General features: G+C 38.2%; 2 protein-coding genes across 3 annotated transcripts in view; one reads left to right on the plus strand and one right to left on the minus strand.

The window, feature by feature from the left end:
* HNRNPLL (heterogeneous nuclear ribonucleoprotein L like) overlaps nt 1–23,047 on the minus strand; it is a 38,395-nt gene extending 15,348 nt beyond the window's left edge. For both annotated transcript variants that reach the window (XM_040496559.1, XM_040496558.1), the window contains exons 1-6: nt 22,506–23,047; nt 12,378–12,496; nt 7,407–7,644; nt 5,449–5,534; nt 4,021–4,117; nt 3,863–3,935 (exon numbers count right to left, since the gene is read on the minus strand). In XM_040496559.1, coding sequence (XP_040352493.1) covers nt 3,863–3,935; nt 4,021–4,117; nt 5,449–5,534; nt 7,407–7,644; nt 12,378–12,496; nt 22,506–22,697 — 805 coding nt within the window. In that variant the 5' untranslated portion in view covers nt 22,698–23,047. The remainder of the gene's footprint in view (nt 1–3,862; nt 3,936–4,020; nt 4,118–5,448; nt 5,535–7,406; nt 7,645–12,377; nt 12,497–22,505) is intronic.
* The window catches only part of GALM (galactose mutarotase), a 116,822-nt gene continuing 114,075 nt past the window's right edge, over nt 22,064–24,810 (plus strand). Inside the window, exon 1 of the mRNA XM_040496561.1 lies at nt 22,064–22,328. Coding sequence (XP_040352495.1) covers nt 22,316–22,328 — 13 coding nt within the window. The 5' untranslated portion in view covers nt 22,064–22,315. The remainder of the gene's footprint in view (nt 22,329–24,810) is intronic.

Consider the following 24,810-nt stretch of genomic DNA (forward strand, 5'->3'; position numbering starts at 1 on the left):
TAACACCAGGCAGGACTATGAGCACCCTCCAAAGTTTAAATACGCCAAGATAAAGCTAACCAAGGGGGCTACATTATTGGATGAGAGTACTACAATACTCCTAAAAGATAATTTTTATTCTAGCTATGTTTTCAGGAAAGGCATGCCAATTTTCCTAAATCTAGAATGAGAGATCAATAATAAAATTACTTACAAGTTTCTAAAACAGCACTTCCTATGTTGGTTGGTAAATTTTAGAAATTATTGTACAATGCTTTTTAGAAAGTTTGCTGATCAAATCATAGCACCCAATAAGATTTTTTTTTTTTAATGTATCTTAAGAGTCTGGTAATTCTAATCTTTGAAAATTTAGAGAGAGGCCTTCTATAAATCCTTAGTCACCTAAACAAATGACGTTTATGGGAGATGAGAAATAATTTTCACTTCAGCCTAGAGAAGTACAATTTTAAGTACCTATTTGAAGTTATCATAGCATTAAAAGGGACCTAAGAGGTCATCTTGTTCCATTTATTTTGTATAAATTCTCTTTACATTATCCCTATCAGTTGGAATATCTAGCCTCTGCTTACCCAACACCAATTAACAAGGTTCTCATGACTTTCCCTTACATTTTCAGTTAGTCCTAAATAATGAGAAAATTAATGTTTATATTGTATAGAAATTGGTCCTCTACCCATATTCTATCCCGTCTGAGGCCTCGTAGACTTAGTCTTTCTCCAAAGACCCTTTCAAAAGCTTCCAAGTTATTAAGATCCTTCCTCCATTTCCCCAGTCATTTCTTCTCCAGTCATTCACAGCTCCTTCTTTCCATTATACGGGTTCCAGCATCCAGTATCATCATTTAAGTCTCACTCCTCTTGAATCAACCCAGTCTGCTAATCCCTTCTGTTAATGTTCCTTTACTTAAGTATGCCACCCAACACTACATACAATTCCTCATCTGATCTAAGCAATCTTAAACCAAAACCACCATAATGTCTTCATGACTCAGTTTTATTGATATAGTTAACAGTGTCCTATAAAGGAAAGAGCACTAGAGATTGGGAATCAGAAGATTCCAACTTAAACACTAATTCACTGGATAATTACATAAACTCACAACCTTCATTCATAAAATGAAGGAGTTAAGAGTAGATAATCTCCTAAGGTATCTTTCAGCCGAATATTATCATTATTAATAGCTCTTTGGATTTGAAGCATTAACTACCTAATATAAGGTCACATAAAACAGAAGTGTGCAGAAGAGTCAAACACTAATTACATCAGTCTATAAATAGTAGTTTGAAACTTTTCATAAATTCATCTGAAATCTGATGGAATCTGTGTACATTCTCCCCAAAAAGATGTACACATAGACAAGTTTTGCTTAACGTTTCTGGAGTGATTCTCTGGAGTCCAGGCTAAGAATTTTTCACACTAAAATGTAATTTGGGCTGAAAAGGACTTTTAAAAATGAGGTTGTATTTATTACAGAGCTCTTTTTAGTAGAAAAAGTTACAATTCATTCACAGGATGCCTGGGTGGGCTCGGTGGGTTAAGTGCCTGACTCTTGATTTTGGTTCAGGTCATGATCTCAGGGTCATGAGAATGAGCCCTGCGTCGGGCCCGGCACAAAGCGTGGAGCCTGCTTGGAATTCTCTCTCTCTCCCTCTCTCTCTGCCTCTACCCCACTCATGCTGTCTCTTGTGTTCTCTCTTTCAAAATAAATGAATAAACTTAAAAAAAAGTTACAATTCAGTATCAACTTGAGTAGAAGAGGAAGTCACAAGACTTCAAGAATGTAAACTGGTATGGTCTCACCAGACAAGTATCTGTAAGGATTTAGAAAACAAGAGTTTTTCCCTTGAAACATAACCAAGTAAAATTCTACTTTACTTCTTTATATTTTGCTATTTAAATATCTATCTCACCCATTTGTAACCTTTTCTGACACTAATTACTTGTATGAAAAACTAATCTAAGTTGGCTCTGCATAAACTTCAGACCTTTTAAAAGAACAGATGTGAACACTAATAAGAAACATATCTACAATGTTTTAAGAGACATTAAGAGAAAGGTTACCAGAGCTATTTCAAGAGTTTAAAAAAAAAAAAAAAGTGTTCAATAACTGACTATAATTTGACAGAAGTGAGAGATTTCTCATCAACCACTTGTTCTGTTGTTTGAGTACTAAGGCTTTGTTTTCCAATGCTGTATTCAACTGTACTAAGCCTATGCCAAGTGGATTTGTGAGTAGTGAAAAACGTGGGGTCCAGCCGAAGCTGCATTATAATACAAACCTGTTTGCAACCCCATGCATAAGACAAGATGATTTCCTAAGAATTGAGAATTAAGGGGCCAATCACCCAAAGTCCTAAATATTTGAACATGCAAAAGATCATCACATTGTCTTCTTTTTTCTTTTGGCAAGAATACATACATGCACTATAGAGTACCTACTGCCCACGATATTTTGGATGCCATAAAAATTTTTCCTACTTTGTGGATTTTTACAGATATGCTCATCTTGGTGAGTTTTTTCAACACGTGGTTCCAACACTAATATTGTAGTTGAGGTGTAGCCAATACTGCAGCCCCCTTGTTTTTACAAGATCCACATTTTAATTTGTATATTCCAGAATTGCCACACAGTTAGTTGAACAATTTTATCAGTCAGATCTATGCTCATGAAACCTAGCATTTATCAGTTATAGGTGAAAATGCATCTCAAATGAAATGCTCTTACTTTAAGATTTATCAAGTTTAAATATTGTCTACCTTGAACAGACATGTTACTTTCACCTACATTTGAAATGTCAAAATTTCTAGTTACACAAGTTAACATGAGTGATAACCTTAAATTGTTACAAAAAGTGACAACTTATGAACAGCCACTTTACAAAAAAAAAAAAAAAATCAAACCACACAGAGATCATCTTTTACATATAATGCATCTTTTCATCATCAGGTTAATCTAGTCAATGTCCACAGTTAAGGAAAAAAAAAACCCAAAAGAGTAAACTTAGGTGCAGCAGGTGTGTGCACCTTTCTATTCCTTTTCTTTCTAATATCTGTGTGGATTGGTTGAGCATAAGCAGTTCTTAAGGCCTGTTGATAATCTGGCCCTGGTTATTTGCCAATTAACAATTTGAATCTAGGCTGCAAACAGTTACAGTAATGGGCATTAAGATTTACAACATCATAGATAAAGTTCTAGTACCCGTTAGTGAAAAATCTTAAATTCTACAACTGAAACCTTAAGGGAAATCAGACCAATATATACATACAACTTGAATAAATGGGCACAGTCTATCATGGTGTTCATCCCATGCAAGTCTGAAGTACTGTTAAGTGTCCTCCTTTAAAAACTTGGGGTGATGGTGCATGCAGTATGCAGTCAAGGTGAATTGCAAGTCTGAGTTTTTCAGAGGGCTTTCTGCTGATGCCGATGTTGTGCATGATGAAGTGTAGAGTCAGCCTGCTGGAGTCCTCTATCCTTCTTAATGCCTTGTCCAGCTTGGGGGAAAAGTCCTTTCCATAGAGAAGCAGTGTGCAAGTTTGCAGTTTGTAAGGAATATTCTGAATCAGTTTCCTCTCCTCCAAAGAGAGAGAGCTGCTTGGAGAAATGCAAGTCCTTGAACTGCGGGCGTGCCTGTATGTGTGGGCTCCTGGTTGAACTAAATATAAATAACTCCGTACATACCAGTAGGGGGCACTAATTTCAAGGTTATTTTCCAGCATTACATGGCCTTTGGCAACAAAAGCATTCACCAACAAGGTTTTCATTTGAATGAACTAGCTCACCTCAGGAAAAAGGAATCTAACTGCATGTAAAAATTTGTCAGCAGATGTAAGCACATTCTAAAATGCATAAAATACTTACCTCGTCTTCCCAAATATGGTTTAGTGTAGTCCCAACTGTCATTGTCATTCCTAATAACATTTAGACGAGTTGGCTGTTAAGATTAAAAAGAAAGTAAGCTCAAATTGTATATCCAAAGCATAAATATTTCTTTGGCGAAGTGTTGAAAAAATATTTACCCTTGCATATTCGATTTTTAGTGTGCAACATCCAGCATATATATCTGCTCCATTGAGTGCTGCTTTAGCTTTCTGGGCACAAAGGACTGATTCAAACATAAGCTCTATTAAGGAAATTTGGTTTAACGTATCCAATATTTTATCATTATTCGCTGCCTCAGAAAAGGACTGAAAATAATCAGAACTCTCACTTCTAGAAATGTTTTACCAATAAAATTTCTAGATGAATTTTAGGAGTACTTATTTTCAAAATCAAGGGTGCCAAAGAAAACATAATAAACCAAACTACATTAATCCTTCCAAGTCACCTGAAGTACTTCATAAATTGAAAGGAAGAGGGAAAATGGAGCATGGTTACATTCCCAGGCAAAGGACAGTTTGCTATCTCGAAACAGGAAATATTTTACTCTTAAAAGTAGGAAAAACAGGGGTGCCTGGGTGGCTCAGTCGGTTGAGCGTTCAACTTCGGCTCAGGTCATGATCTCACAGCTCGTGAGTTCGAGCCCCGCGTTGGGCTCTGTGCTGACGGCTCAGAGCCTGGAGCCTGTTTCAGATTCCGTATCTCCCCCTCTCTCTCTCTCTCTGCCCCTCCCCCATTCACACTCTGTCTCTCTCAAAAATAAACATTTAAAAAAAAAAAGTAGGAAAAACATTACAACAAAACCAGTTATGTAAAACAAATATTTGATTATATTTCTGAGAAGACAGGGTTTTATAACCATTAAACTATCTTCACTTTGTTGGTTTTCAAAAATTACTTGAGTCTATATATTGTTTAAAAAAAAAACCAAAAAAAACCCCACCAATGTGGTTTTTTAAAAAAAGGGCAAAAATACCTTGCTAGAAGTAAGCACCATTAAGAATTTGCTGTATATCCCTACCTTTTTCTATGCATACACATGTACATATAGGATGTGGGGCGAGGGTAGTTATTATTCTTTTGTTTACATGGGATTATACAGTACATACTATTTTGCTACTTGTTCTTTTTACTCAACATATCACATATCTAACAAAGAAAAGTTCTTATATAAACCTTGACCACTTAAAAGAGTCAATAAAAAAAGGTAAGAATAGTTTTACTGACTCTAAAGTTTTGGTACTTCCAAACCACCTATTTTAAGGAGAGATTCAGAAAAGTCCGTTTAGGATACATTTAAAAAGGTAGAGATGTACATATTATCAAATAATGTTATTTCTTCTCCCATTAAAAAGACAAAGCATACTATGAGATGAAGCACTGGAATGTTTTAGGTAGCAAGTTATTATCTGTGGGCACTGCAGTTTTTAAATCTAAGACAAATAGATTTTGGGGGAGGAACAGAGAATAAATACCACTTGTCCAGATATCATTAAGCAGTTAAAAGTAAGACGTATATTACACAGCATTCATATACATCAATTAAAAAATTTACAATCAAAGGATATTCAACCATTGCTTGTATCCCATTTCTCTTGAATATAACAATACGTTGTACTTTTCCAACAGGGTTGCATACTGTATATAAAACATCCTATAAAGGAAAGAAAACAAGATTTCTTCACATACAAGATTTCTTCACATTTTATACTTGGAAAAACAACAAAGTTACACCCTGCTTTTTTTTTTTTTTTTAACTAAAAAGACACCTGTCAAGATGTCATTTCGATTCATTACTAATTAAACTTTTAAAAATTGTTATCCTTCTAAAGTTACTTCCTCACCTATACAATATACCCAACATTAGAGAAGTTATAATGAAACATTTCAAAAAGACTCGTACCTATTTTATCTCCTAAATAAACCCTCAATTCTTATTTTAACAGGTACTTAAAATAATATCTGACAATACACAATAAATAAGCCAAAACTATAATCAATTAATGGTTTGTTTTCCAAATGTGACTCTGGAATGTTTAATATTATAATCACTTGAATTATAGTAATAAATATTTATTAAGGGGTAGTAATATATCAACTCAGTATTCATTTTTCAAGGGACAATGACTATAGAGGAAAGACTCAGGAAAGATCATTTATACAATGTTAGATGTCAGCAAACAAGATCCCTAAATTAAGTAAGAGAAAAATTAAAAACCCCCTTAAGAACAATTCTTCAACTGTCAAATTTCTTGAGCACCTACAATTATACAGTGGCACCATTAGGTACTAGGGATACAACAATAAGCAAAGCAGAGTACTTGTACTAGATTAGGAACATTCTTTCTCCCAAAACACATATTAATACTGCTTATTAATAAGTCTAGAAATATTAGAGGTAAATAATATCTAACAAAATTTAAATAGTATCTTATGCTTTGTTTTTAGTTTATGTCCCAGTATCGTATAGAAATCATTTTTTCTTTCCCAGAGAGCACAAGCAAGGGAGGGGCAGAGAGAGGGGACAGAGGATCTGTAGTGGTCTCTGCAAGCCTGATGTGGGGCTTGAACTCACGAACTGCAAGATCATGACCTGGGCCTAAGTAAGATGCTCAAAGGAGCCACCCAGGTGCCCTTTACTAGAAATCATTGTTTTTTTAATTTTTACTTTTTATTTTCTTTTAATGTTTATTTATTTTTGAAAGACAGACAGAGAGACAGAGTGCAAGTGGGGGAGGAACAGAGAGAGAGGGAGACACAGAATCTGAAGCAGGCTCCAAGCTCTGAACTGTCAGCAGGGAGCCCGATGTGGGGCTCAAACTCAGGAACTGTTAGATCATGACCTGAGCCGAAGTCAAACACTTAAATGACTGAGCCACACAGGCGCCACGAATCATTCTAATTGAAGCTTCCCTCACTGTGATATTCTATTCGTCACAAAAATAAAGTGTCCTTGTCACTAGCTTATTATGAAACATCATGTGATTATGAAGTAGAAAATTTAACTGGTTCAGGACATGAATCCTTTGTAAAAATTCTGTTAACACCACTTTTTAAAAGAGTTAAACAGTGAATTTTAAGTAAATCAGACAGGTTTTTAATAAATTATCTCAAAACCACTTATAATAATATATGCATTTTATTATATACTATGGGATTCTGTCCTTACCTAGTAGACACTCTTAACACACATACTGGCACATGAGTGAAACAAATTTCTTGGATCACTTCTAACAAGTCTAATTCCTTACCAGAAACAGAGTTAACTCTGATGCTAAATAATAAAAATTTTTAAATGTGCTTATTTAATTATGACCACTGCACTTCTGACCTTTTTACCTTTGGTGCTTGCCATTTCTTTGTTCATTAAACATGACAGTCAAAATTAAGATTCATTTTAAAAATTCTTTAAAAAAAACACTGTTTTTAAATACCTAGATGGCAGTGAAGAAAACTATAGGTTAGTCACTCTGAAGGCAAATTTCAAAGTCACTGTTAATTTAGTTTATCATACTAAAATACATACCACTGTAATTGGATAAAGAGGATTCTGAATTGATAGCAGAAGAACTTTGTTGCCTCCTGATGGATCATCGGTATTTCCTGGCCGAGTGATCCTTTTGCTTGTAGAATAGTTGAAAAAAGCCTGTTGACCAGCAATGTACACAGGTTCATCCGCAGCAAAGGTCACACATTCTTTGGCACTATCTATGTTTTCAAATTCCACTAGAGCCTGCCGTTTAAATGGCATCATCATAACATAGCTGAAAGGCAGATTGGGAAGGAATACCGAAAGAATAAATTCAGTTAACATTTATTCTCAATCAAGGAAAGGCAGACTCTAATAAAAATGTGTCAAATCATACAGATTAGTATTCTTCACTACCTATATTCAATGTTAGTCAATTCTTTTTTTTTTTAAGTTTATTTATTCGGGGGGGGGGGGGGGGGTGCAGAGAGAGAGAGGAGGACAAAGGATCCAAAGCGTGCTGTCAGCACAGAGCCTGATGTGGGGCTCCAACTCACAAACCATGAGATCACAACCTGAGCCAAAGTCAGACAATCAACCGACTAAGCCACCCAGGCACCCCTAATGTTAGTTAATTCTTATAAACTGTGGTACACCAGGCAGATGGTTCATATGTGAAAGCTTATCCTCCTGTGACAGAAAGGTTTTCCATCTTTTGCCTTCCTCAAAAACAATTCTGTTATCAGTTACCAATGACACCTCCCTGTTTATTCTTCAGGCTGCCACTCCCAAGCAATACTAGAAAATCTCTAGATACAGAAACCAGCGGAGATAAAACTGAACAGAAAGTTAGCAGTTGGGACCTTTAACAACAGAAACTACTACCTCTACTGTATTTTCCAAATAAACAAGTGCCCACACTAATAATAACCAAGGACTATACAATTTCGCTTATCTTACTAAAAACAAGAGAATTAAAATATACATAGAAACAACTGCAAACCAACCAAATTTCACACAAATAATCTCTTCCAAAATATTTTTTAAATATTAAAGAATCCATGAAAAGATAGTCATCAGATGATGATAATCATGGTTGTCTGTGAACAAAGAGGGTGAAGTTATTTACATTTCATTGTATACTCTTGGGGAGGAACATATTTTAACACGTGAAATGAAAAATAAAGCAATGAAGAGAGGGAGGGAAGAAAGAAATCAAAGCACATGGATCACAGCAGGGGAAATATTACGTCCTCTATTCATAAGAACAAGCACCTTAAAAAAGGTTTTAAAATACAATTAGCACGGGTTTTATAATAGAAGGCTGCAGAAAGAACATCAGGTCAGGTACTCAGTGACAGCACTATTTCTGAATCAGGCATCTAGACCTACCGCTACCCTTTAGAAAGCAGCAAATGATTTACTAGTAAGAAACAGACCACTTTGTAGCCTGGCATAGTATGTAGTTTCTTATGAATTTCACCTTTTCTCATTTATAAAATGTTAAAGACTATTGTCAAGATTATAGTTACTGAATACAAACTGCTTGCCTCACCTCATTCATCTTCATATTCTCAGAATCTAGAAACAGAGCTGACACGTAACAGGCATTCAATCAATATCTGTTGGTCTATGAGGCTTGTTAGCTCTCCCCACCCACATTGTTCAAACTTAAAGAAGCTACTGAAACAGTAAGATAAAGAATTATCAGTTATGAATATAAAATATAAATTCCAGGAAAGAAATATTATTTTTAGAAACTTCTTGATGAAGTTCTGAAGTCGTGCATACAAAAAAACCAGAAAACCCTGGAATCAGGACTATGCTAAAGAAATTGAAGAAGGAGGCGCTTGGGCGACTCAGTTGGTTCAGTGTCCAACTTCGGCTCAGGTCATGATCTCGCGTTTGCGGGTTTGAGCCCCGCATGAGGCCCTGTGCAGACAGCTCAGAGCCTGGAGCCTGCAGCCTGCAGCCTGCTCTGGCTTCTGTGTCTCCCTCTCTCTCTGCCCCTCCCCTGCTGGTGCTCTGTCTCTCTCTCAAAAATAAGTAAACATTAAAAAATCTAAAAAAAAAAGAACAAAAGAAATTAAAGAATAAACATTCTCCCCCCACAAATATAAGGTGGTTGAACAGCTAAATAGTATTACCAAGTAAGTATGTTAATAATGCCCTTTGATTCTTTGGAACACAGAAAATTATAAAGGCTGAAAAATAAATTTTTTATTGACCTGTCATAGACTTGGTCTTAGTGAAACTGCCTTCTATGGTAACTACAATAAGAAGTGAGCTAGAAGCACAGACTTAGAAGTGAAAAAGTGGCATCACATGAAGATAAAGAAGGGAAAACTAGAATGTTGCAGATGTTTTAGAATGCACCTAAATTATCTGTCATGTAATTTTTAAGAAATCTTGAAAAGCATATGAGGAAGATATGAGAAGAACAAAGAAAGAAAAAATAAAAGGGCTAAGGGACATGGTAGGGTCAGTGCTTTCAACTTATAACTCAAAACACATTTACTAATATTTAAACAAAAGTTGGAGGAGGCAAAAGATTTTATTATACAAATTGGGTCCCAAAAGGTTTGTTTTAAAATATTAAACCAATATAGCTAATTATACCTAGCATGCTCTCCTTTAATGGAAGGGGAAAAGGGAAGAAGAGAGAGTACATCTTTTTAAACATTCTTTTGATCCTAACAGATGAATATACTACAGAATAAAGACAACAAATATACAGAATTTTATTAGACTGACACAACCATTCTCAACATCTTATAGTTTCTCCTCAACTTCTTTCCTACGCATCTAGTTTTCAGGTATAAACTTACTCGATGTTGAACTTGGTGATGCACATTTTTATATGAGCAGTTTCTATATAATCTCTATAATCCCACACACACCACTAAAGAAATAAACAAACACAGAAAGGTTCTATAAATGCAACATTTTGAAGTAAAACACCTACTCCTCACCGGAGGCTGTTCAGGGTTCTTTCAGTTTTAACAGCAGCCACCTCTTATTCAAGATCATTTCACACAATTAAAACTCCTAGTGCACATATTTATGCCAATTAAACTTTTAATTTTACACTAATTTGTTCCAATTATTTCACGACTTTTTTATCCACAAAACTACCAATCCTGAGGGCAGAATGATGTACTATGCAAATTAACAGAATTACATTCACATATAAAACGCTTTACCATGGACTAAATATCAAAAAGTATACAGGCCACTCAAAAGTGATTCACGTAAAAAAAAAAAAAAAAAAAAAAGAAGTGATTCAAATAATTCAACAACTTCCACAAATAGTTCTATTTCTTTAAAGCCGAACATTAAGATCTTGTGTCATAATTAACATAAAAATGTCAATATAGTTATGATTGCTCTAAAGTTCCCACCAGTATTTGCTCGTCGACCTGTTTTCTGACAGGACTCCAGTATCTCTTGGCTTTAAAGAAATCACTTTAAAAGCCTAAAATAAAATTACCAAATAAAAAATAAACCAGAAATAACCATCTCTTTCTAATTCCATAGGACAATGCAACCCACGGGGTTAGTCTAGTACCAACGTGCAAATCTAAATAAGGTCTAAGTTTGCTTCAATATATAATGTTCCCGACAAACTTAATTTCCAATATCCTCTTCAAATGACTAAATAGTGATGTAGTCATCTGAATGACATTTCAAGAAACGGGCTTTCCTTTGCCCATGTGGACTGCCAATTTGTACGTGCAAGAATAAACAATACGTAACAGTGGTCTCTAAGGTGCATAAGTTGAGGATAACAGGTTTGCCACGTCACCCACCTCTCTGGAAGATCATCAAAGAAATTAAAAAAGATGCCATGATGGAAGGTGTCACCTAACTCTACTATTCCTTTGAGGCAACGATTCCTTTCTGTTGGACATCTCTGCTCACTCTCTCACCATCTATGCATCCTTTCAATACCCAAAACTCCACATAAATTTCCATAAAATTGAAGCAATCAAGTTATCTCAGCAAATACACTGAAATCTCTCCCGTTTATGTATTTTGACTTAGACTGTGTCTCTGATGCCTCTAACCAACGTATTCACCAAGGAAAAAATAAAATAAAATCAACTCTAGACTATCCATACTAGTAAGAGAACAACAGCCGGGCACACTCCAAAAATAATTTAGAAAGAATTTTTGAGTGTCTATTTTTGGCAGTACATTCACTTTTCTGATTATATTTTCATTTGAGTCAATATTCTTAAGCATAGGCTAACTATGGAAGAGAAAGGAGGAGACTGAGTGAATACAAAACACAAAAAGAAACTAGGATAAAACACTGACTTCTCATGACCTGCAGAACTCCTGGCAGCACGCACCTAAGGCAAATAATGCCTACCCTTCATCTACTCACTTTTAGTTGCCAATTAATTCTTAAACATTCCAAAATAAACAACAACAAATCAGTATTTAAGTACTGCTACTTGAAACTCTAAAGATGAAGGGCGTAAACTCATTCAAACATGAAAGCAGGGGCGCCTGGGTGGCGCAGTCGGTTAAGCGTCCGACTTCAGCCAGGTCGCGATCTCGCGGTCCGTGAGTTCGAGCCCCGCGTCGGGCTCTGGGCTGATGGCTCGGAGCCTGGAGCCTGTTTCCGATTCTGTGTCTCCCTCTCTCTCTGCCCCTCCCCCGTTCATGCTCTGTCTCTCTCTGTCCCAAAAATAAATAAACGTTGAAAAAAAATTTAAAAACATGAAAGCAGTGTTTAACAAGGAGTCATGGACTCATTTGAAAGTCAGATGAAAGATGAAATTACCCATTTTGCATATAGCCTGGCTGGGGAGTGATAGGTGATCATGGTCCACAAAAATACATCTCTGCATCATCCCAGGAAGGAAAAAAATAAGAGGCTTAAAAGGTTCTAAAGAAATACTGTCACAGGCAAACTTAATATATACTATGGTCAAACATCAAAGCTTATATTATAGCAAGCAAGCAAGGCTTGTTTTACTAAACTGTTTTCAATCTGCATGAAGTCCCTAGGGTCCTTACCATATTGTCCCAAATTTCTCCAGGGCCTCCACAAGGTCTGCTTCCACCACAGATTCACAGAGTCCTCGAACATGGACAACAGGTGAAACAGAAACTTTATGATGACTTCCACCTGCCTCCTAGCAAAAGAAAATAATTTCTAGTTAAAAATTTTAAAGGTCTAAATTGCATCTATAGTAGATTCAATTCTGCATTAAAAAGAAAACATCAAAAAAAAATTCCAAACCAAACTGCATTCACAAGTTAGCAAAAGGACCTGAGAAAAAAATCACCAATTGTTAGGCAGGAAAATTTAGATTTCTTAGAAGAGGGTATTTTCTCTTAATAAGAAGTACAACATAGGGGTGCCTAGATAGCTCAGGGCTAGCTCTTGGTTTCAGCTCAGCTTATGATCTCACAGTGTGGGGTTTGAGCCCCGCGTCAGGCTCTGTGCTGAAGGTGCACAGCCTGCTTGGGATTCTCTCTGTCCCTCTCTCTCCGCACCTCCCCCATTTTGCACGCACACTCTCTCTCAAAATAAATAAAAAGAAGTACAACATAAATTAATAACTTATTTCAACTGCAATAAAATCTCAGAAAAAATTTCAACAGATGCAGAGTATGCTATGACTGGAATTATATTGTATACTGATAATTTCATTACAAAATATCAAAATCTCAAGTAGTCCAAATGAACAAAAAAAAATCCCAATTTAAAATGTTTCTTTAATACAAAGATTATAAACTTTATATCATCTTTTGTCCTTGTTTAATTGGTTATCTCGTTCCACACTAACTTAAAGCTACTGTGCTTACTTAAGCAGCACACTTGACAGCTTAAATTTATACAAGGTACCATCTTTGTTGATGAACAAGTAGTGCTCAAAAATGCAAGCCTTCCTGGGCTTCTCCGGAATACTCTGTATCTTTTGAGTACACCCAGGAGGTAGTTTTAAAATACACGTATATGGACTATGTATGAGAATTATTTTGACTGTGAAAATGGCTCTATCATTTACTTATTCAAGTTCTATTTTTTTTTTCCAAGTTCTTTTTTTTTTTTTTTTTTTTTTTTAAGTAGGCTCCATGCCCAGTGTGGAGCCCAATTCGGGGCCCAAACTCATGACCGTAAGATCAAGACCTGCTGAGATCAAGAGTTGGATACTTAACCAACTAAGACACGCAGGCTCCCCTGAAGTTTTATTAAGACAAAAATCTGTATTTTACAACAAGCCACTGGGCACCTCTCTTGCATCACTTCAGAAATGACTTCCATATACGATCCACACACACACACACACACACACACACACACACTCAAAATCTATTAAATGAAAAGTTTTTTCTCCTACAAACAGACTAATCTAAAAGCATAAATGTTTTATCATTAAAACTTAAGAATTATTTTAAGAAAATTAAATGTCTTTATGGCTATATTAAAAGACTCACCAATTTCTCTTTATAATATTATAAAGACTGTTAGAAAAATATAACAGTCCTGTGCACTGCCAATAAAAACGTTATGTCACAGTTTAAAGAGTTGATTGAAATATATAAAGTAACCATGGGACTACTCTCTTATACTATTGTCAAATTCAACAAATAAATTTAGTCCTCTGCAAATATTAATCCAATACTTGGAATTTCATTTGAATTGCTTATGCTGAGTCAAGCAGATATTCATTACATGCCACTAAGTTTGAAATAAATCATTCTGATTGTACACTATGTAACCCAACACTATTACAACCTTAACAAATGAGACTCTTTCCCTAAATGAAACTCAACAACCAAATGTGCACTGTCATTATTAAACTACTAAGCATAAATGGACAACTATACAAGAGTTCTAAATCATAGCTAAAACCTAATGTAGAGCATATATTTAAATATATTTAAAGTATAAATAACAAATTTTACTCTAAAAATAATCAAACAACAGAAGTCAAGAAATAAGACAGTCCTCTCAGTTGATCCCTAGAAATCTGCTGGCAAAGGTAAACGTGCAAAAGAAAACTTCACTGGCCAAGACAATTCAAACGCTACTATAAAAAAATAGTGGAAGGAGGATTTCAGGTTAGGACTAAAAAGAGACAACAGGGGTGACTAGGTGGCTCAGTCGGTTGAGCGAAGGACTTCAACTCAGGTCATAATCTCACCCTTAGTGAGTTCAAGCCCTGCATGGGGCTCTTTGCTGTCAGCAATGAGCTGGCTTCAGATCCTCTATCCCCGCCTCTCTCCGTACCTCTCCTGCTCGTGCTCTCTCAAAAATAAACATTTTAAAAAAAGAGAGAGACAACAAAGGCATTATTTGAGTCTTCATTTTATAATGGATAAAAACTACTATGAAATATGTTTTAGAGACAAATGGAGAAATTTAAATAGAGATAGGATTTTATATTATGTAATAGAACTATTTATTGTCTTAGGTAACATTATAATAGTAATGTTTATGTGATAAGAATATCCTTATTCTTAGGAAAGCTGGGATCATTTAAAGATGGACTGTCATCATGTCTCCAACTTTCACAGTTTAGGTGAAAAAATGTATATAAATATAGATATACACATATGGAGGTAAAATCCCAAATGGCAAAATGTTAAAAACTGCTGAATCTAGGTGAAAGGCATATGTAATTGAATATTTCACAGAATAAAAAGTTGGGAAATTATTTTATTATGTATTTAAGGCCTATAATAAGGTATGAGGAACAATATAAATAGTCATTAACTCACCAACCACTTTAATAAATAAAACACTACCCAACAGTTGAATACATCTCCTACCTCCCTTCCCATCATGGATAGCCACTGTCTTGAATATAATGCTAAAAAAATATGACTATTTTTCAAATTGGTCTTCTCACAAAGAAATGGATCTCAGGACCAATTTTAAAATCCCTCAAAAATATCTGATTTTAATATATTATTATTTAATTACATTTCCTAAATGGAATAGCTCCAGACTTAAGTCATTCTTCAGAAGTAGGAACTTATTAAATGCAAACAATATGGTACTTAGGGGAAGATATGATTATCTCAACCTCAAGGCAGAAAACATACCCTGTATCCACTGTATTTCCCTATTTCCACTCAATTAATCTGCCATTCATAGAGATTTCTCTAATCTTTACATTATGTCCCCTTTTCTTGAACTTAAAATTTTCCCATCTTTTCTGTAGTTTAAAGAAAAAAAAAAAAAACAAAACCTGAAGGAGTCACATCTGAGGGACCACAAAAAAAGAAAAAAACCCTAGGGTTGTTTCCAAATATAAAACGGATATATTAATGGTATCTTTTCAAACAATATTTTCACAACCCCCCTTTTCCCCCAATACTAAAACTTTTCTTAAATCAGTATTTTCTTATCTCTACTTATGCTTTATACTGGTGGTAAGAAATCTGCAATCTGTACAGCTTCTTTTACCTACCCTAAAGTTACCTCTTTTAAGCATCATACTACGTATCTGAGTCTGAAATTGGTGAATAAATGAGTATTATTTGCCCCATTGTCATATATTAACACTTTGATCATGTCTTCTCCAGTTCAACAAAGTTTTTTTTTAATCCTTTCTCATACAGAAGCCCAAAGTCCTTCCATTTCTAGGTTCCCTCTTCATCTATTTATGTCCATTACTTGTCAGACTAAAAACAGTATTCCAAATAAGCACCCAGCAAACGAAGACATGCCTGCAATTTATATACACTTTTTTTTTTTTTTTTTTAAGTTACCTTAGTCCTTCTTTAGGCAAACTTTGTCAACTATAATGGAGGCATTATTTGGTCCCTTGGGCAGACTACCGACCAGTCTAGTCATACCATTCCAAACTCTCAGCCCCTTAAAAGTTATCTCAAGGACAAACTCCAATAATACCAATTTTCAGTGCTAATTTTGACTATTGCAGATTGAAGACTGAGCGCTACTGAAAAGAAGGGAAGCTCAGGAGGGTATAAGTGAAGTTTCTGAGAGGAATGAGAAGGGCCCGTTAACGCCTCTTCACATAGTAAAATAAATGTAAACTGGCAAAGGCCAGGCACAATGTCCTTATTAGGCTTTTTTGTTTTCCCAACATCTCCATGCCCAACACATGCTTAACAGCATAATACTTGCTCAACAGCAACTGAACAACCTTCTTCTGCCCTCTCAGAATTATAAAAAAGACCAAACTCAAGTTCAATCATTCATCCCCCAACACCAGACACAGAACTACTGCCAAGTGCTTATCCAGCTTCTCCTTAAACACTTCCAGTGACAGGAAACATACTACTCATGAGACAATCCATTATATTTTTAGAAAATTTTTCGTATGTATCCAAATCTGTCTCCTTGTAGCTTTGTATCCAAAATGGTCTTTGAAGTCAGACCAGTGTTTGAATCCTTGGACATTCACTGGCTCCAGTGATCTTGAGCTAATTGCCTTTTTGAGCCTCAGTTTCACTATTAAAAAAAAAAAAAATCCTTATCATGTAAGATTACACTAAATAAAGTGTCTAGTACAGTGCAAGATGGAGTTATTAAGGGTTCAAGAAATATTGGGGCACCTGGGTGGCTCAGCCGGTTGAGCATCCTCAGGTCATGATCTCACACTCCGTGAGTTCGAGCCCCGCGTCGGGCTCTGTGCTGACAGCTCAGAGCCTGGAGCCTGCCCCAGATTCTGTGTCTCCCTCTCTCTGCCCCTCCCCTGCTCATGCTCTGTGTCTGTCTCAAAAATAAGTAATAAAAACATAAAAAAAAAAAAAGGAAATATTAAATGGCACCCTTACCCTTATCTACATTTCCCTCTTCTACATGACAAACCTCCAATTATTTGTAATGATTTCTCAAACCACACCTAAATATACCCTAGAGGCTAAATATCCCCCTTGCCCCACCCCCATTCTTGTCATTCCTCTTATAATGTGATTTCAAGTGTCTTTTTCTATTCTAGTAATCATTCTCTGGATGCATTAGAATTCATCAACATTAAAAAAGAAAAAAAAGAATTTATCAATATTATACCAAAAAATGAATACAGTACTTCTAGGTATTAAGGTTTTCCCTTTTACTTTGGATACTGCATATAGACCAAGGAAAAAGGAGTTTTAAGGGACAGCTGAAAATATCTTTTAACCCACGCTATGCTTAGAGTTAACTACATAATTTTTCTTACTAAATTAAACAATCACATCTCTTCGTCTCTTTCTTTTTTTAAAGAAACAATACAGCAGATCCAAAATATGAGAAATCCTTTCATTTTCTTACCTAAGTTTTCAGGTACACTTGATCCCATAACAGAGCAAAATTAAAAAGAACAGCCATACCATTCAAATAACTTTTTAAAAAATAACCTTTACTTTTTTACTCATGCAGCAGGGATTCTCTGGTTTTGCCTACCCAGATCCCCTTCCCCCTTCTTCTGGTTAAACACATACACAACCCTGAACTCTGTATTATTCCACTGGTATTTTCAATCACACAGTCATGCCTATCCAACTTCAGAAGTAGCCCAGTGATTAGCTGCAGGGCTAGGGAAGCTAAAAAGTGTTGATCAGAAGGGATAAATATGGGCACCGGGGAGAGGAGAAGAGTATTCTCTATTTGCTAGCTATAAAAATTGCAAGTCTAGTTTTATAACTACATGGAGGAAATAGAGCATATAGAATCAAGTTTCAGTGACATCATCTAAATCCCTAGATCCAGCCATGCCTGAAACCGCGACCACAACTTAGCTTTCTCAGTTACACGGGCCAACTTTTTGTTTTGCTTAAGCTCACCTGAATTGTTGCTGTGGCTGAAACTACAAGCTTTGAAAGGTGTATTCAATTTCAGAGGCAAAAAAAAAAAAAAAGGCATTAAATGACGTAGAGTCACAGATTTTTAGATATGGAATTAAAAAAAAATTTTTTTTTCAACGTTTATTTATTTTTGGGACAGGGAGAGACAGAGCATGAACGGGGGAGGGGCAGAGAGAGAGGGAGACACAGAATCGGAAACAGGCTCCAGGCTCTGAGCCATCAGCCCAGAGCCTGACGCGGGGCTCGAACTCACGGACCGCGAGATCGTGACCTGGCTGAAGTCGGACGCTTAACCGACTGTGCCACCCAGGCGCCCCTTAGATATGGAATTTTTAAAATTAATTTATTTTGAGGGAAAGAAAAAGAGAACTCAAGCCAGGAAGGGGCAGAGAGAGAGAGACAGAGAGAATCTCAACCAGGCTCTGCACCATCAGCGCAGAGCCCAACTTGGGGCTCAAATCTACAAACTGTGAGATCATGACTGGAGCTGAAATCAAGAGACCAACGCTTAACCAACTGAGACACCCCGGCACCCCTGGAATTTTTTTTTCTTTACTTTTATAACCCCATCACAGACAACAGCACCTGGCACATAAAAGGGGCTCAAGTATTGTTTTTTGATGGATTAAGAGATCACAGTGATCATCTGATCCAACCTCCTCATGATGGTTGAGTTCCAGAGAGGTTAAGTCACAAAGCATGTTGTTGGTAGCAGAACCAAAACACCTGCCTTGGTTGGGCTTATAGGTCCATTAAAAAGCTCTTTTCATTGTATGTACTAACATGAAGAAATGTAGTCACTTGTTAAAACCAAAAGATAACAAAACCTACTACCTTTCTCTTCTTTCCTAATACAAGGCCTGAAAATCCTCACAACAGCAGCATAGCTAGAGACAGAGCACATTTATTGCTATAGAAGCCTTAAAAATTAAAACTCTGGCGCTTACCTCCAGGGCACACACATCCTTTAGCTTTTTCATTCCCCAGGGTGTATTTACTATGCTCACTGTCAGCCTCTAAACTTTTCCTGTGGGAACTAAGCTAACAAAGTGACCTCACCTTATCCCCCATCCCGTATTCATCTAATAAACCATCATTAATATTCCTATACATCTCTGTAATTCAGATCCTTAAAGTATAATAGTGTATCTTAAATTCAAACTAGCTCCTCCACATAATGTATATCGCTAAGAAATCCTAGGATCTACGTTTTTATCATGACATTTTGCCATCTTACAAGTCTATTTATTAAACATTGAGAAACTTAAATTTTCATCTCATCGGCAAACAAGCCACTTTAACAATCTGATTTGCCTGTTTACTCACTAGCAGAAGACAGTAAAAAAAAAAAAAAAAAAACTTGAAAGTCTCCAAAATGAATTAGCATTCCATAAATTTTTATTGATATCAGTCTTTATATAAGCAGATCTTTCTAGGTAACCTCTCAATTTAATTCTTCAATTGGTTTCACCAAGTAAAGCCCTAATACTTGAAGTCAAGCTGCTTTCTAAAAAATAAACATATAGAAATTTACTATTCATATGATCTTGAAGGTTGAAGGTCATGACTTCTAAATTTAAGACCACCACTTACTCCACAAGAATAAAGTAACTTATAATACACAGCACAAACTTTCATAATCCAGCTTTGTTCAACAATGCAGCACAGTGAGTCTGAAACACTCTAGGAATTTCTGGTCTTCAAATTAAGTACCAGAAGACATAAATTTGAAGAGTGTCTTATTTCTCATATCCGAACTACTAACTCACTTCTCTATACACCTTAACACATCATGATCATTCACAGTGATCAATTCATCTTTAACTTAGGAGCATTTGTAGAAACATGGCTTTTCTTAAATACTTTCTTTCCTCTTTACATCTAATTAATAGATTAAATTAATAGATTAAATAGATTAAAGCACTCATGGAAACTTAATTATCAAAAGCTAAATAATGTAAATCCTTGAAGACTTACTTTGCACTTGACAAACCTCCAACTGAGTTGAAAAGATTGCCCATCATTGTATCTAATCTGCATTTGCTGTTATTTAACAGTTTGACCACAAAGTATTTCTTCTCTGGCTGGACTGTCGGACAACTGAGGTTGAGCCAAAACCATTTCAGTTAGATAAATTACCATACTTCTGGCTGATGACACACTAGACGTTAAACTTTTATCCAGGGAATGCCTATCCTAATAAAATTTTATTATGTACAGGTTTCCATAGTTGCAATAATTTCAAAATAGTACCAAAAATCGAATGAAGAAAAAGGTTTAAACACAGGAAAAATAAGCCTTCATTAGATTTCACAGTGCAGCACTGCTCCTACTGTTAAAAGCAATTCACACTCTGAGAAACAAAATAGCAGTAAATAAACAAAAATTAAAATTTATAACTCAATCTGCATTTATTAGATCCTGCCTGGGTAATTTAAAAGCTGCATTACATTAATCACTGAATTACAACTTCAGGTATAGAAAGGCTCAACTTTTATACTAAAAGAACTCAAGACTAGGGTGAATTGACTTTCCCAAAGGCACACAGATATGCGAGCTAGGACTCCTGACTCTCCCCAAGCCCTGACAAGTACTATTTCCACTGCCAGATACCATCCACTTTGGATATATTAAGCATATATTATTTTCTTCCCAACATGCAAAATAATCTATTGCCTTAATGTTTAATCTGTTTCCCAAAAAATATTTTTTTCATTAAAGAATTTAGGTATCTTTCCAACACACTTAAGACATTTCATGCTACTGCACAAAAAACTCAAGACTTGTGGCAAAAGAAATACACTGACCCTTCTAAAAGATCAGTTACAATATTTCTGTTTCCAAACTTCCACAATGGAACTGGCTTTGAACTGAAACATTTAGAAGACATGCATTTTTTAATGCGCAAGCCCAAGATACATTTTGAGCATGCCAAATACCTAGGCACAAAAATCAAGTCATACATATCTAGCTATAAGGAAACATTAACTTAGAGGAAGAAAAAGTTCCTTTTTTCTAATGTGTTGAAACCTATGTCACAGCTTCAAATTGGGAAACTAACGTTGGTAACTACTGACCAGAATTTTTTTTATATAAAAATTCAAATAGCTAGGGGCACTGGGTGGCTCAGCCGGTTGGGCACCAGAGTCTAGATTTCAGCTCCGATCGGATTGTGATCCCTCAGGTTTGTTTGGGATTCTCTCTCTCCCTCTCTCTGCCCCTCCCCCCCCCACTCTACTCTGTATCTCAAGATAAATATTTTTTAAAAATTCAAATACCTAAAAAGCTTATCATTGGCCTCTTATAAAGGGTGAAAAACATTTTAATAGAATATATGTGTACATTTTCTTAAATTTCAGGAAAAGTCTCCTTTCAAAAAATCAATTAAAATGTGTCACATGTTTAAAAGACATCTAAACCGCTAACACATATGAAGTACACCAAAAAAGGGCAAAGACTTTTGCTTTGCTTTGTTTCCTTAAAGTCTCCATGCAACTGAAGCTGAGTTACTACTTGCGGCGAATAAGACGATTTTCACATTCCTTCTGCCTCCAGCTAACGTTTCTGATAAGAGCAACAAGAATCTAGGAAGGTGTGTTTAATCCAATTCCGAGCTCAGTCCTTCCTTTCGTGGGGCAAATTTCAATAAGCCGTCCATGAACTGTGGTGATTTTAAGATTTGTTTTACTTGAAAGTAAGGGTGGTGTTCACACCTACCAACACTTGTTTTTTTGACCGAAGAGCTAAGATCTGTACTGAGCAATAATCCTAAAACTGGGTAGCAAAGCATGCGCACCATGCCTGCCAAGAGTAAAAATTTTGAAATTAGACCTCCAGGCGAACTAGGGTGTGAGCTCCAGAGCGTAATTTGTCATTCAGTTACGGCTCTGCTCAGGACCCAGGTGAAGAGAGACCCCGGCGGAACCGACGCAACAACCATCCTGCGACCGTGACCAGCGCGCAGATGCTGCGGGCACAGGGGCAGAAGGGAGCGGGGCGTCCCGACGCCGGCCAGCAGCCGGAGGAGTTGAACTAACAAAGAGCTTATCGCGCACCGAAGCCCCCCGGGAGCGGAAGCAACGCCGCCCCGCCGCCCCCGCCGGGCTACCCTCCCCAAGTTCAGGGCCGGCAGACGACTCGCACGCGGGGCCTGCAGCCAGGCCGGAGCCGGGTTCGCGGTCGGGATGCGGGAAACAGGTAGGGCAAAGAATAAAAACCCCGAAGAGAAGAAAGAGCCGGCGCTTCCCGACGCGGTCAGCGCAGCAGCAGAGGGCAACGAGGCGCGCGGAAGGCCCCGGGGCCGAGTCCCCGCCGCTCGGCCCTGCTTCCCAGGGAGCCGCCAGGCACAGCGGACAGGGCGCCGCGCTTTGTTACCGGCTGTGAGAAGCTCCGGCCGCCGCCGCCGCCGCCATCGCCCCCGCCCCGGGGCGTCGCTTCCCGGCGGTTCTCGCCTTCCTCAGCCGAGTAGTCGATCTCCCCCTCCTCGGTCTTAAGGCGCTTGGCCTGGCTCTCGTACTCGCGGTCCTCCTCGTACGCCTCCCTGGGAGAGGATGAGGAGGAGGACATGGCGGCGGCCGGAGGGACCGGCGGGCAAGCGGGTGGGGGTGGCGGCGGGGCGCGGGCCTCGGACGCCGCCGGCCAGTCCCCGCCACTGGCCGCGTCTCTTCAGCGAAGGTCTGCGCTGCCGGGCCGTCCGCGGGGGCCAGGCGCCCAGGAGCCAGTGGGGGGTGCAGAGATCGGGCGGGATGAGGGGGCGCCCCGGGAGGAGGCTCCGGAGCGGCCGCTCCCCTTTATTACGGAGCCAACATTCAGCCTCTCCCTCCTCCTCCTCCGTCTTCGCTCCCAGCCCGGGGGAGCGAATCTAAGGATGGGGACGCGACTGTGGCTTCCGGTCTTCCCTCCTCCCCTAATCCGCTCCCCGCCGCCCAGGCCGAGCCTCCGCCCCCGCCTTAGCTGCCGGCGCGCAGGATCGAATCCAGCCGCAGCCCGCGGGAAGCGCCCCTCAGCCTGGGTCCCGCTCGCTATTGGCAGGGGGAAAAGTCGACCAGGCTTCCAATTGGTTGCAAGGGCTGTTCGTCAAGTGCCGCCCACGGCTCGGCCTGGCCCCCCCCCCCCCTCCCTGCGCCTTGTGAACTCGCCGCTGGCCTGCCAGTCCCGAGCGCGCGACGTCCGCAGCGCGCTGTCCGGGAGCCGTTGCTGCCCGGCGGCCGTTAACGTTGTTCGGCTCCCCCGAAGCCAGGCGCTGAGTGAACCCGGGTGGTGACGAGGCGTGCAGTGAAGCCAGGGCTGCGGGTGTTAACCGCCCTCCCGCTAATTTAAATGCTTTTATTACTTCTCTTCAGAAGAGAATGAGGAAAACCTCTAAAATCCCTGCAGATAGACCTCGCACAGCCCTTAAAACTACAGAGGCTGAGGGGAGGAAAGGGTTTGGAACCATCAAAAGTAGCCTTCTAGGAAGAAGCCTTAAGTGGTGTGCAAAATCTGATAAAAGTGGGTGCACCCTGTCCGCCCCTAACTAGGTATTCGAGAACAGCAGCCCACATTTCCATTTAGCAAGGTGCCAGTCAGAAGAAGACGCTCCACATGGGTGAATGTCAGTTTGATCACTTAACACTCATTTGTCATCTAGACCCTTCTTTCCTGACAGTTATAAGGAACTGGTCTATAAGTTCCTGCTCCAGTTAAATGTTTTAAATCTCCCATATAATATGCCATGCTTCTTCCCAGCCCTTTCCTTTCGGGATGATCTGTTTATTTCACATCATTTATTCTTGAAAGATACATACAAAAGCCTATCAAAACCCGTCAGGCCACAGCTCACTTCCTCTGTGGAGCCCTGAGGATTCTTCCAAGCTTCTGGTTGCTGTTTTCTCTTTTTGCAACAAGGCCCTTTTATACTTAACCTCCTAGAGTGTTCTAGAAACGCTGGAAGATGAACTTTGCTCTTTTCATCTTTGCAAATCCAGTTCCTGTGCAGACCCCTGGCACAAGTTAGGTACTCAGCAATGCTGAATGAGTGATTCCTAGGAAATAAAGGTCCAGTATCTTTCAGGAGAGAAACTGGAAAATCTAGCCCAACCTAACTGCCCTCTGTGACTTAACCCTTGGAGGATTGTCTAGGATCAGGAGTCACTTGAGTGTTTCCATCGTCCTTGTCCCTCAGATGCTCCCCTAAATGTGGCTCTTCCTTTCCTAACCTAACCATGTGGATTGTTTCCTCCTCCAGCCTAGTTCTCTCATTTCCAAGGTTACTTCCTCCAAATAAGCCGTTTTTATTTATTGCTGGCAATGCTTTAACATATACTATTTTATGTTTTATAATTTACACTGCCTGTCATTTTGGAAAACAATTGCAAGTTTTTCACAGCACCATACAGCTTATAATCAGACACTTGCGCAGTTGCAAGTGTCTACTGACAAAATAGAACAACAAAAAATTTTAGAAATGTATTTTTTAAATTAAGATAGAATGGAAGTGGACAGAAGAAATATCAAAGGGGGGGGGCTGCAGTGCTAGCTACAGAGCAGAAATATTATTGGCAGAGCACTGCGAAGAATGAGAAGAGCCAAAAGGAAGGCCTTATACAAACTTTCCAAATATTTCATAGTAATAGTGAAAATGTTTTAAATTCTCAAAACCTACCTCCAACCCGTAGATTATACCAAGTTAAAATGCAGG

This window comes from Herpailurus yagouaroundi, unplaced genomic scaffold (genome assembly GCF_014898765.1).
Source record: "Herpailurus yagouaroundi ecotype Mexico unplaced genomic scaffold, PumYag 188, whole genome shotgun sequence".
In the NCBI taxonomy this organism is placed as follows: domain Eukaryota; kingdom Metazoa; phylum Chordata; class Mammalia; order Carnivora; family Felidae; genus Herpailurus; species Herpailurus yagouaroundi.